The sequence below is a fragment of the Chiloscyllium punctatum genome, chromosome 9, assembly GCF_047496795.1.
Source record: "Chiloscyllium punctatum isolate Juve2018m chromosome 9, sChiPun1.3, whole genome shotgun sequence".
In the NCBI taxonomy this organism is placed as follows: Eukaryota; Metazoa; Chordata; class Chondrichthyes; order Orectolobiformes; family Hemiscylliidae; genus Chiloscyllium; species Chiloscyllium punctatum.
In genome coordinates, this window is record NC_092747.1 from 43,068,580 (window position 1) to 43,083,349 (window position 14,770).

At 39.1% G+C, this 14,770-nt stretch overlaps 1 protein-coding gene across 1 annotated transcript in view; it reads left to right on the forward strand.

Moving 5' to 3' along the window:
• Positions 1 to 14,770, forward strand: part of LOC140481338 (mitochondrial intermediate peptidase-like) — a 159,149-nt gene that overhangs the window by 120,809 nt on the left and 23,570 nt on the right. Inside the window, exons 16-18 of the mRNA XM_072577353.1 lie at positions 4,222 to 4,341; positions 7,250 to 7,371; positions 11,849 to 11,922. Coding sequence (XP_072433454.1) covers positions 4,222 to 4,341; positions 7,250 to 7,371; positions 11,849 to 11,922 — 316 coding nt within the window. The remainder of the gene's footprint in view (positions 1 to 4,221; positions 4,342 to 7,249; positions 7,372 to 11,848; positions 11,923 to 14,770) is intronic.

The following is a 14,770-nucleotide window of genomic DNA, read 5'->3' on the forward strand; positions in this document are numbered from 1 at the left end:
AGGGAGTTCCAGAGTTCCAGGGAATGGTGATATATTTTCATGTTACGATTGTGAGTGGCTTGGAAGAGAATTTGCAGATGCTGATGTTCCCATGTATCTGTTGCCCTTCTTTGAGATGGCAGCGAATTGGGAAGGTGCCATTAAGGTAAATTTCTGCTGTGCATTCTTTAGATGATACACATTTCTGCTAATGATCATTAGTAGTGAAGGGAATGAATTTTTGTGGATGTGGTGCCATTCAAGTGGGCTGCTTTGATCAAGATTTTTAAGTGATGTTGGAACTGCACTGTTTCAAGCAAGCAGTATTCTTCCATTACACTCCTGGTAATATGCCTTGTAGATGTTGTCAAGCTTTGGGAAGTCAGGCAATGAGTTAGCCATTGCAGGATTCCTCTGACCTGTTATTGTGTTCACAGTCCTTATATGATCAGGCAAGGTCAGTTTCTGGTCAGTGGTAACTCCAGGATGTTGATAGTGGGAATTCAATTATGATTAAATTAGATTAAATTCTCTACAGTGTGGAAACAGACCTTTCAGCCCAACAAGTCCACACTGCCCATCCGAAGAGAAACCCACCCAAACCCATTCCCTTATCCTATATTTACCCCTGACTAACGCAGCTAACACTGTGGGCAATTTAGCATGGCTAATTCACCTTACCTGCACATCTTTGGATTGTGGGAGGAAACCAAAGCACCCGGAGGAAACCCACGCAGACACGGAGAATGTGCAAACTCCACACACACAGGTGGGTATTGAACCCAGGACACTGGTGCTGTGAGGCTGCAGTGCTAGCCACTAAGCCACCATGCTGTCCATTATGTAGTGGGACAATAATTTAGTTCTCCCTTGCTGGAGATAGTCATTGTCTGTCAGTTGTTTAGTATAAATATCACTTGCAACTTGTCAGTCCAAACCAGGATATTGTCCAGTCTTGTGAATGGCACTGGCACTGAATAACATCAATAAACATTCCTACTTCTGACTTTGTGATGGAGGGAAGGTCGTTAATGAATCAGCTGAAGATGGTTGTGCCTGAGACACTACCCTAAAGAGCTCCTGCAGTGATGTCTTTGATTCCCTTGAATCCAATTTTGCTTGGACTTCTTGATGCTACACTCTGTCAAATGTAACCATTGTGCTCATTTCACCTCTGGAATTCAGCTTTTTTGTCTATGTTTGAGCGAGGGCTAGTTCAAACTCTCAGCTACAGGGAACAATGCCTATCTTCCTTTTCTTTTTGTCCCCCACCATGATATTGTTCCTATTGCTGCCCCTCATTTAAAATGTTCACTGTACACATTCTCCGTGCTGCTCCACTCATCTACACAGCTTGCAACCATATTAACCTGAGGATAATCAAAAGCTATCCCTTGGATGTCCATTTCTACCTCAACTGCAGTCAAACACTCTCGTCCCTGGTGACAGACCAAATTTGAATTACATAATCTGAGATGTGTGAGCACCTTCTGGTACCTTTCCCCCCTCGCTAATATGGCTAAATGTCTGCAGCTCAGACTCCAACTCAACTTTACTCAGATTCAAAGTTTCTCAAACTGCAAAGACTTGCAACAAATGTGTGCAATCTAGATCCCTTGGTGCCCAACAACTCCCATTTGCTGCAACAAAAACATGCCACGTGATTTGTCTTGTGTTTCTTTAAAATTTACTTTATTAATTAATCACACAAGTAACCCTGCTGTAGACTTGAAGAGTTCTGACTGTTACAGTTTTTTTCTTTATGCATTCATGGGATGTGGGCGTCGCTGGCTAGTCAGCATTTATTGCCCATCCCTAATTTGCCCAGAAGGCAGTTAGGAGTCAACTACATTGCTGAGGAATTGCATGCCGGCCAGACCAGGTAAGGATGGCAGTTTCCTTCTCTAAAGGACATTAGTGAACCAAGTGCGTTTTTCTGACAATTGACAATGGATTCATGGTCATCATTAGATCCCCTAATTCCAGAATTTCTTCTGTTGAATTCATAATCTACCATCTGCTGTGGCGAGATTTGAACCTGGATCCCCAGAACATTACCTGGATCTCTGGATTAACAGTCCAGTGATAATACCACTAGGCCCTCGCTTCCCTAGAATAATTGGAAATAAAATTTTTCGACACAGTCTCAGTCAATCACGAGTTGAAATGTAGTTAAAAAGAGAGAAAATGTTTGCATTGGCTGAGAGCACAGATTTAAGGTGAACAGCAAATGACTCTAAGGAGACTTTTACAGAATCGTGGTTAACGTTTGGAATGCATTGCTTAAAGGGCCGACAGAAACTAACTCAATTCCACTAATTCCTTTCATGAATATATTGAGTGAGAATGTGATATGTGAATCTGGAGAAAGAGAGGAGATTTGGCATTAATTAGATTCCTCTGATTTACTGGACTCCTTTAGGAAAATAAATCTGTGAGCTTTACTCGGTCTGACCTACATGTAACACTAGATTTCAGCAATGTGGTTATTTCTTAACTGCCCTCAATTCACGGGCAATCAATTTTTATGTACCAGCAAGCCATTCAGCCCATTGTGTCTGTACTGACATTCCTAAGGAGCATAATAACTTAGTGTTACTCTCCTACCTTTTCCTTGTAACCCTGTACATATTTTCTATTCAGATAATCATCAAATTTCCTTTTGAATTCTTCGATTGAACATTCTTCACTATACTTCCATGCAATGCATTCCAGACTCTTAACGAATCACTGTGTGCAAAATGTTTTTTTTCTCTTTATATTTGCTTCTTTTGCAATCACTTTAAGGCTGTGCCCTCTTCTTGATCCTTTTATGAATTGCAACATCCTAGCTAATATATCCAACACCATCCCCCACCCTCTTCATGATTTTGAAAATGTCTATCAGATTTTCTTTAATCCATTTCTCTTCAAGAAAAAAACAGTTCCAACTTCTGCAATCTATTCTCATGACTGAAGTTTTTCTTCTCTGGAACCAATCTTTTAACCCTCTTCTGCATTCTTTCCATGCTGTTCACATCCTTCAGTCAGTGTAGTCCAGCTGAGGTCTGAATTGTGACTGTATAACTTTAATACAACATCCATTCTTTGTAGTCTAAACCGCAATTAATAAAGCCCAGGATAAGTGTATGTTTCATTGTCTGGACTCTGTACATGTCTTCTAAACTCTACTGATAAATGCACATGTGCACCCAAGTCTTTTTGCTCAAAGTTAAGAGTAGCACCCTTTGTTTTATACTGTTCCTCTCTATGTTCATCCTATAAAAATATATTACCTGTCATTTCTATGCATTGAATGTCTTCTGCCATGTACCTGCCGCTCTGCCAATTGTCATTCAGGCTTGGCCAAGCAATGTCCCCATCCAACCGCTAGAGGACTGGAATACAAGGACATAGAAGTTATGCTACAGTTTTACAAAACTCTGGTTAGACCTCACTTGAATACGGAGAGCAGATCTGGACACCACCCTTAACAAGGATATGTTGACTTTGGAGGGAGTACAATGTAAGATTACAAGAATGTAGAGAGAGAGATTACATGGAGAGCTAGTATAAATTAAAGGGTGCTATTCGTAAGTTTGTGCAGAAGCAAAGAACGATAACTCGACTTAATGAGGAAAGATTATACAAATTAGGCCTGTTTTCTGTAGCATTTAGAAGGCTAAGTAGTAGTCTGATGGATGTCTTCAAGATATGAACAGGAAAAGACAACGTAGGTGAAAATAAGCTATTTCCATTAGTTCGGATTCTAGAACTAGGCGTAGTCTGAGAATTAGGCCAGATGGGTCAGGAGAGGTGTTAGGTAGCACTTCTACACACAAAGGGCGGTAGATGTTTAAACTTTCTTCCACAAATAGCAGTGGATGCTGGATCAGTTGTTAGTTCAAAATCAAAGGCCCATCTAGAGCTAGGCCACAGAGCAGCCATGATCTCATTGAATAGTGGAACAGGCCTAGGGGCTGAATGGCCTGAATGGCCAGTTGTTAGTTCAAAATCCCTATGAAAGAATCTTAAACATTGAATGAACATAAACCTAATTGGCAAAGGATCTCCTTTTGTGCTCTATTATTTATGATTTTCATTGCTGTATATCACTATATTATCGGAATACTAATATCAGAAGACCAGATGTTCTTACCACATGAAATTCAATAACGTGTCTTGTATTAACCAACTAAACAGCGTATTTTAATTAGACCATGGTAAACTGCATTAACAATAATGTATTTTCTTTTAAATTAGATCTTCTATTCAGTCCTGGATCAAATCTACCATGGAAAGTACCCTTTACCAAAATCAACCACTGAGATATTAAAGGAAACCCAAGAAAACTTTTACGGACTGCCGTACGTAGAAAACACGGTAAGTTTTGTTAATCTTGAGTGATTTTTCATTCAGAAATAACACTTCACATTTATGTTAAGCATATGTTGTAATTTTGTATGGATTGCATTTAAAAATCAATTGATATTTTTACCTCAATCCATGTTTACTATAATCACTTAATCTGAACTTTGCAGCAAAAGTATTTTTCTGTTAAATTATGAACATTACATTTTAATCCAGGCTCAGTTGTCTCCATGTCAGGGAGCTTCAATGTACTTGTTAAGGTAAATTTATTTTGCAATTAAATAACAATATATTTCAGTGATCTTGGGCATGATTAGTTGCAATGTGAAGTCAGTTCTACTGAAATGAACAACTGGAAGTAAGAAATTGTTTTTGACTAGAAAAGGTTCAGTTTGCAACTTAAGCCTGTTAGCAATGTAATTTATGCCTGATCATATTGCTTTCTCTTTTTTTCCTATGGCTAGTTCAGTGCTGCTGACTGGACATAGACTTTGGCAATGTATCTGGATTTCCCCAGCTGATAAACTGTACGTAGTGTCAAGAACACTATATCAGAACACAACACAATTCACCAATTGAAAACAGTTCCATTCAGTAAACTTACAAGTCATCCATAATCATTGTTACTTCTTCTTATGCGTCTCTGCCAAATACCCTGGAAGCTGCCATGATGCTTACATCTTTGATAATGCTCAGGTTCCTACTTTGTTTTGAGGGCCGAATGCCTTAAAAGGATAGTTACTGGGAGACCAGGGTTCCCATCTGCAACCATAGCTGATGATTCTGTTATGCCAACACCATGACTGAGGCTGCATGTGGATACACTGCGACTCATTCTTCCACCAGGGTCAAGTGAAAGTTATGATAGGTCTCCTGAAGGTGAAATTCCAGTGTTTAGAGTTGTCTGGGGAGACCTAGTAGGTACTCCAGACAGAATGAGTCACAATTATTGCATGCTGTGCAGAACACAACTGGAGCAGGCAAAGAGGAATGTGATGAATGCCACAGAGCTGGGAAAGCAGCAGCAGTCTTCTGAGGAGGAAGATGAGGACGCTGTGCTGGAGAAATGTCACATTTGGCCTGATAGAGAAGTCCAGTGTCGGGGTGCGACAAGCCAAATAGGTCTTAATTGATGCCTAGTTCTAATCCATGAGAGCTGTGTGAGAGATCATCATCGTTATTCTGTCTATAAATCTTTTGTTGGTTGAAAGGTAAGAAGGACCTATTTATTACTGGTTGAAAAATGTGTTGCTGGAAAAGCGCAGCAGGTCAGGCAGCATCAAAGGAGCAGGAGAATCGACGTTTCGGGCATAAGCCCTTTTTCCTGAAGAAGGGCTTATGCCCGAAACGTCGATTCTCCAGCTCCTTTGATGCTGTCTGACCTGCTGCACTTTTCCAGCAACACACTTTTCAGCTCTGATCTCCAGCATCTGCAGTCCTCACTTTCTCCTATTTATTCCTGGAGCAATTTCAGCTTTTTTTATTTGTTCTTAAGTTCAGTCTTCCTCTTGTTCAATATAAGTTAAAATTACCTACTCCTTGTAGGCTTGAGAACATGAACAATGTGATGCTCCCACATTGATATTGTGCTCTGCTGGATATAGGGAAAGGACACACTTCTTCTGCCAGGGTTCTAACATATCATGATTCTAAAGACAAGTAGCTGGAATAGTTTAATTGACCATGGTGAACATCTCTCTGACACTATGCCAGTCAGTTAGACAGGTGATGATATAAAGAGCAATATATTTACACTGGTGAAGTTCTGTTTCTGATGAAATGTCACCTGTGCCACTTAGAAGTCCTCAGCTTTTCTTTTTTGTTTCCCTCCCACTGTATGTACTGCAAAGGGCTATTCCTGGCTGGCAGCATTTGACCTGATGCTTTGCTGAGTTGAGAGTATGGTGCTGGTTGCACAAATTACAGACAATTCAGCTGCTGTTGAGCACATGACAGTGTGAGCTTGGCCCAAGGGGCAAGTGAGGTGCACACATCATGATTGGCAGTAGAGAATTTTGTGAAATAACTCATTGGAGCTCACAGACCTTCCATGAAGCTCCCTGAAATGTGAACTTAGCTCATTTCTGGTTAAGTCCAGTCTGATGTTCTCATTCACCCTCTGCAAACCTGATTCAGCAATGGCTATTAATAAGACTACAATATGATGTAATGAGCTCCCAGTGGTTGAAACTTTTATGATGTGTATGTCCAAAGCCCGCTATTCTTCCAAAGTATACTACACTTAACATTTTTCACATCTCCCATCCTGTAACCCAAACTGTTATTTTTTTTTTAAAAAGTGTATCTAATTTGTATTTGAATCAATCAGTACAACGTGCAACCACCTTTCTCTCAGGAATTGTAGATTGACCATTTGCTCACAGAAATACTGTTTACACTGATTAATTTTGAATTGACCACTGTTCAAGCATGTGCTATGTCTTCTGATTATACTGGGCTTGATGAAATGAAATGAGTTGTCATAGTCTATCTTATCTAGTTTTCTTTATAGCCTTGTGAACAATTATATAATTTCTCACCATTCTCTTTTCTAGTAATAACATGCCCAAGATACATAATCAGCCCTAATAACCCTCCACCTCTATCTTATCCAAAATCATTCTAATAGTGCTCCTCTATCCTTTCAATAACTACAATATCCTTTTTGTTCTGCAATCAAAAGAACTGAACACCATATGTATTATATGACTACACATTTTGTGTACTTTACCATTTCTTCTTTATACTAAGGCAAATGTTAGTTCCCTATAAACAGTGTGCGGACCTGCAGTTAGGTCACATTTTATAATTATAATTATTTAGGTTTGAAGCAAAGGATTTGGAAACATATAAATATTATATGTATATATTCAGATTCTGAAGGGTTGAGCAAAGACTTACAGTTTTATTTTCTTTTTAGGCATGGCAACTGCGTTTTAGCCACCTTGTTGGATATGGTGCTAAGTATTACTCCTATCTAATGTCAAGAGCAGTAGCCTCAATGGTTTGGAAGCAGTGTTTCATGAAGGACCCACTTAACAGGTCAGAAAATTTAGGAGAACTTAACATTAAGTTGTGACCAATCATGAAGAAATGGGGCTTTATATTTTGTAAAGGGCGACCTCAGAATTTGGAAGCCAGGAACGCAGACTGAAGGCAATTGCAAAAAGAAAATTGAAATTTTTTGACACAGCAAATCATGATGATCTGCAATGTGCTGCATGCTAGTGGATTCAGTAGTCACTTTCAAAATTTGTACACTTTACACAAAAATTTGAAAAGCGCACGACCATGGGCAGGGATCTACATCTGTGCTTGAAAAGATGGGGTAGACAGTGGTCAAATGACTGTCTCCTATAGATTGAACTGTATCCATTAAAGGATGAAGATCAGAAGAAGCTACAATTGAAGTTTTAAAATGGTAACTTAGAATATTTGATTTGTGAGCAGCATTTCCTTTAAGAGTATGGAATGGGAAAATAAGCCACTGCTTGATCAAGCAACAAAAATTATATAATGGCAATCAATTTCATAATTCATTTAAATTCTTGATAGTATATAGTTAAAATATGTGTGTCTTTTGCCAAATTTACTCTGACAAATAGTTATCACATGTAAAGTAAACTTGAAGCCTGACTACCATTTTTGTTTGCATGTCGGAATCAAGGAAAATGCGTGCATAGCAAGTTGTAGAGTCATTGAGATGAACACCATGGAAACAAACCCTTCGGTCCAATTCGTCCATGCTGACCAGATATCCTAAATTAACCTAATCCTAGTTGCCAGCACTTAGTCCATATCCCTCTAAACCCTTCCTATTCGTATACTCATCCAGATGCTTTTTAAATGTTGTAATTTTACCAGCCTCCACAACTTCAAGTGGCAGCTTATTCCACGAACACACCACCCTTTGCGTGAAAAAGTTAGCCCTTAGGTCCCTTTTAAATCTTTTCCCTTCTCACCCTCAACCTATGCCCTCCAGTTCTGGACTTCCCCAACCCAGGGAAAAAATCTTGTCTATTTACCCTACCCATGCCCATCATGTTTTTATAAACCTCTATAAGATCACCCCATAGCTTCCGCGCTCCAGGAAAACAGGCACAGCCTGTTCAGCCTCTCCCTGTAACTGAAACCTTCCAACCCTGGCAACATCCTTGTAAATCTTTTCTGAAACCCTTTCATGTTTCACAACATCCTTCCTATTGGAGGGAGACGAGAATTGCATAAAATATTCCAAAGGTGACCTAACCAATTTCCTGTACAGTCGCAACATGACCTCCCATACTTCTTCACAGTCCTGTCCACCTGCGACTCCACTTTCAAGGAGCTATGAATCTGCATTTCGATTAGATTAGATTAGATTAGATTACTTACAGTGTGAAAACAGGCCCTTCGGCCCAACAAGTCCACACCGCCCCACCGAAGCGTAACCCACCCATACCCCTACATCTACATCTACCCCTTACCTAACACTACGGGCAATTTTAGCATGGCCAATTCACCTGACCTGCACATCTTTGGAGTGTGGGAGGAAACTGGAGCACCTGGAGGAAACCCACGCAGACACGGGGAGAACGTGCAAACTCCACACAGTAGTTGCCTAAGGCGGGAAATGAACCCGGGTCTCTGGCGCTGTGAGGCAGCAGTGCTAACCACTGTGCCACCGTGCCGCCCACGGTGGCATTTCAAAGTCAAACATTTCAAAGTCTTTTTGTTCAGCAATGCTCCCCAGATTGTTACCATTAAGTGTATTAGTCCTGCTCTGATTTGCCTTTCAATGTGATGGAGAGTAGACATGCTGTTGAACCTAACACGTATATAGATATTTGACTTATTCCTTTTCCAATGTATGCTAATAATGCCAGTTCTTTAGTCAATTGAATTAAATTGATTGGTAATTCAGAAAATTCATGTTTAAGCCAGTCTATGTATAATTGGATTTTACAACTAGCATGTACTTGGCAAATTTGTTACGCAGCACCTCACATTTCTTTAATCGTCAGTTTGCCTAGTGTAGCAATTGATTTTTTTTAGATTAGATTCTCTACAGTGTGGAAACAGCCCCTTCGGCCCAACAAGTCAACAGCAACCCTCCGAAGAGCAACCCACCCCCCTCTGACTAATGCACCTAACACTATGGGCAACTTAACATGGCCAATTCACCTGCCCTGCACATATTTGGACTGTAGGAGGAAACCGGAGCACCCAGAGGAAACATAGTTAAAAATCATACAACACCAGGTTATAGTCCAACAGGTTTAATTGGAAGCACACTAGCTTTTGGAGCGACGCTCCTTCATCAGGTGATTGTGTCACCTGAGGAAACATACGCAGACACAGGGAGAATGTGCACATAGACAGTTGCCTGAGGCTGGACTTGAACCTGGGACCCTGGTGCTGTGAGGCAGCAGTGCTAGCCACCGTGCCACCTGCTTTGTTACAATAAAGTGTGTGTAAACCTTAAGTATCAACCAAGTGTCTTCTTTTGAACTATGGTGCAATTGAGTTTGCTTTGTGCATGGTTATACAAATTATTGTGAAGAAGTTGTCATAGCCTACTTAGCCAATTACATTATCTCTTGACAACTAGCGATATTAAATTGAAGGAATGGATGCCATTCAATGTGATGGTGAGTAGACATGCTGTTGTATCTAACACGTATATAGATCTTTGACTTATTCCTTTTCCAATGTACGCTAATAATGCCAGTTCTTTAGTCAATTGAATTAAATTGATTGGTAATTCAGAAAATCCATGTTTAAGCCAGTGTATGTATAACTGGATTTTACAACTAGCATGTACTTGGCAAATTTGTTACACAATTTCCCAAAACTCACCAAAATTTCCTTATCGTCATGTGAACGGTAATCCATTGCAATAAATTAATTGGAAAGCTGATTCAAAGAGTTGCATGAGCTCAATGGCTTCATTCTGTGTGGTATGATCTATGACTTTAGTATTATAGGCCATTATGTGCAAACATGAAAGTAAGAAAACTCTTTGCCAGAAGGCTCCTGAATAGGCTATAGGTCTCTGGCTTTTCTTTTGTCTCTCCTAAGAAGTTGGGGCTTGGTGGATGAAGATGAAAATAGCCTAGGCATAAGAGAGACCATTTATGATGCGATGGTATTTTATTCTGATTGCACCAGAGAAGTCTACAAGAAGCAAAATTAGTCAGTCTGTTAACTAGTTATTGTTATTTGTAATGCCTTTGAAATATCTTTCTGATCACAAATTTGAATTATTTAATAAGTTTGAAAAACTTTGTTAGCAGTTGTTAGGATCTTGATAAACAAACAAACCAACTGTTGTCAGGCCATAATCAAATGTATGTTTTAACACCCAAATTATTCAGTAGCAAATTTGTTATTGCATGCTATCTACCATAAATGATATTTAAACAGTTTCATTGCTTGTGGTGTGCAATGCTGGTAATACAATGGTATCTCAAAAATTCGAAGTGAAGTATCCATTTACATAGACATGTAACCCTGATATGATGAGATTAAAAAAAGTTATGTTAATTCAGTTCAAGAATAATTACAAAACTAAATGTAATGACATAATGTACATTATGGAGTTGATACTTTCAGGATATTGCACTGTCACATTTGAAGAGTGCTAGGTTGGTAGGGTTTTCAGTGTCAGAAATGCTTCACTGGCTGCACTGGTATCAAATGAAACCGCTGAAGAGTGGAAGGAGGACAAATGCAAACAGATTACTGTTGGGAACAAAAATAGAAATTGCTCCAAAAGCTCAGTAGGTCTGGCAGCATCTATGAAGCTAAATCAAAGTTAACATTATGGGTCCAGTGACCCTTCCTCAGAATTGTTGGGAGCTGTGTGTCCAGTTACAAAGCCCTTAAACACTGCACTTGTTATCCTAAAGCTCTCCACCTTTCTTTCCTTTTCTATACTAATATGTCTATATGGCTTGGTGTCAAATTTTCCCCGATAGCTGTTTTTGTGAAGAACTTTATGATGTTTTATTACATTTAGGGTGTGATATGAATACAAGCTAATATTGTTTAAAGTACTATAGTTAGCTAAACACTCTTAATGACAGACGAGAAATACTGAGAAAAAAGCTTAAAATTTCCCTGTTTCCTTCCATTGCAGTGGCCATTTAATAGATGTTAAGCATGATCAGTCCTATAGGATGCCTGTAAGCAAAACCTAATTTTTCAGGCCCAAGCCCTGTACATTATCAATCTCTGTAATGTAGAAGTTAGTTTCTCTTTCCAGAGAAAGGAGTAAATGAACTTTTTGCGATATAAATGAGAAAAACTATAGATGCAGTGACATCATGGTAAATTTAGAAGAGGTGCCACTTATCCTTTTCAGCAAAAGGAAATGAGGTGAAAACAGTTTTCTTTTTAATAACTTTCCTATAGCGTGGTAAATGTATAATTTTAAAGATGATGCAACAACATTTATAAAATGATCCAACTGACTTCTGAAAATGGTGGTTAGGAGCTTTGCTGCAGAGCAAGTTAATCATTGTTTCTCTTTCCTTAGGATTATGGGAGATCGCTATCGCAGAGAGATGTTGGCACATGGTGGTGGAAAAGTACCCATGTTCATGGTTGAAGGTAAAACAAGATCACTTTTAAAAATCACTAGTTCAGGGCAGCTGAGGCTGGAGCTTTGATATAGGTATCCAAAATCATGAGTGGTCTGGGCAGAGGACAGTAAATAGGCAGAAACTGTTCCCATTATTTGTATTGTTGGAAGAATTAAGAACCAGAGGACACTAGTTTGAGGTGAATGTCAAATGAAGCAATAGTGATTTGGATAAAATCTTTTCTGTGCAGTAACGGGTTAGGAAATGGAATGATGGTAGTGCAGATTCTGTCAAGATTTTCAAAAGGAATTGGATAATCATCTGAAGTGAGAAGGTTCGCAAAACAATGTGGAAAAGGCAGAGCAGGCACAAGATGAATTGTTGCAGAAAGCAAACATGAACCAAATTGCCTCCTACGCTGTAACCATTCTCTGATTTTATTGTGTTCAGGTATTGTGAATAAAAGTTACAGTAATTGGCCACGCTAAATTGCCCGTAGTGTTAGGTGAAGGGGGGAATGGGTTGGTTGTGCTTCGGCGGGTCAGTGTGTACTTGTTGGGCAGAAGGGCCTGTTTCCACACTGTAAGTAATCTAATAGTTTTGCATGTTGTGTTGAACACAGGCTCCAAGTCCAATGACTACAATTTTGGAACTAGAAATATAAGTTATTTATTGCCTCCACACAAACGTGCACTGTGTTAACCTTGCCTCCAAGTCACAAAGGCACCCTGTCTGGCCCAGTGCACTATCTTCCTCAACACAATCCAGACTTTCTTTCACACAGATGTTTCCTCCTTCATGTCGGTCTCACTCCTCAATAGGATATCTGTCTGATGTTGGCAAACATTGCAAAATTTCCCTGTTTTCAATCCTCTCAATTGAAACATAAATTGGATATTGGGGTTGAAACTATTAACTATGGAGTTGACTCGATGGTCAATATCCTGAGCAGGAGCGTTCACAGTCAATGATTTGGAGTCAAAATAAGGCAATCCCAGCATGTCTCCAGCACTGACACCAGTGCAAATGTGTCCAAACTGTTTGTGTCAGAGCTGGGTACACGTAGTGAAGAGACTGCTGTGACAATAAATTGATGCTGAGGTTTGAGGTCAAGTTGTAGAAGTCAGTTTCACTTAAGGTCCAGGACCCCCTCATAATTGACATTGAGGGCAAGATGAGAATCCATCATTTCAAAGCCAAAATAAAATCCCAAATTGCAGCTGTAAACCTCCTTCTGTTGCCTTGCTTCCATCTTCCATTCTGTGTGATAAATCCACAAGAATTGGCATGTCTGTATAGTCATTTATCATCATTGGTCTCAAAACGTGTAGATTTCGGAGGAAGGAAAGAGGATCATCATCTGAGTGATGAAGTAAAAGCTTAATTTATTTTGATTTGATGTACTTTAGTTAAATGTACCTAAATACAGTGAAAAGCTTTGGGCCAAAATATTCTTTAAAGGTTTGTTAATTTAAGGTAAGAATTGGAGGAACTTTGAATTTGACATCCAAAATATGGTTATTGCTTTTTGAAAGATGATATTTTGAGTTTTTGCTTCCTGCTTTAACTTTCCCTGCTTTAACTTTCCCTGCTTTAACTTTCCCTGCTTTAACTTTCCCTGCTTTAACTTTCCCTGCTTTGGTGTCAAATCAAGTTAATGCTTAAGAGTATGACCACTTGGTCTGTTTATGGTATGTGTTTTTTTTAACATTGTCTGACTTGTTTGCCATTATTTCAGTAAATGTATAGTGGGATGTGATTCTCTCATTTATGAGCGCAGACTTTCTCAGGCATACTTTTTCAAACTTGAGTAACATGAATAAGTTAAGGAACTGCTTTCAAAGTTGAAGTAACTAGTCCTGCAGAAATAGTATTTTACAAAATACCTTTTTTTTGTAGTCGACTGATTCTTGGGAGCATGACCAGACTTTATAAATTAAGCCACTTTCTTCCATCTAAAATGGACAGAAAAGATCCAACAGTAGTACTGAAGGAAGAACAGGGAGTTCACCTTATCCCAAGTATCATCTTTCTTTTATTTGACTAGTTTAATGTTGTGTCAAGGACTCCCTATTCGTGCCTTGTAATCTTGATTTCAGCCCTGTTATTGTTGATAAACTTGAGTGAATGTAAGACCTTAACAAGAAGGGCAAGTTGAAGAACTACTGTAGAGTACTTCTTTTGTACAATCTTTAACCAGTTACAGAATATTTTTATTTTCAAATTTATGTTGAAGCAGAAAGGGAGAAAAGTAAGTAGCTACTTCATGGGTTTGAAACCCACCTCACTAAATTCAAAGTAGTATCACATTTTATTTTCAAACACAATTGTTTTCTGTCCAGTCCCCTATAAGTAGTTAAAAATCACACAATGCCAGGTTATAGTCCAATAGATTTACTTGGAAGTACACAGGAACCTCGATTATCCGAAGGACACGGGCTTGGAGAATTTTGTTCGGTTAATCAGATTCCAGATAATCGAATGCTGGATGACATAGTCTAGCGGAGCATCAGGACATTGTCATCTTGCCGGATAATCCGATATTCGGATAATCGAATTTCCTCTGTACAAGCTTTCGGAGAGTTGCTCCTTTGTCAGGTTGCCAAAAGCTTGTACTTCCAAATAAACCTGTTGGTGCCGGTGTTATGTGATTTTTAATTTTGTCCACCCCAGTCCAGCACTTCTTAGTAGGTTATTGCTGACGTTCTATGTAAGTTTTATTTTAATTAAGTGTATCGTACTTCATTAAATTTTTAAAACTCAAATAGGATGAATTACACTTTTAAAGTCTTGATCTGTATTTGCACTGGCAGGAAAACATAACCTGAACTATAAAGGAAACAGTTGTGGTTACAACCATGGGGATTCTTCAAAAC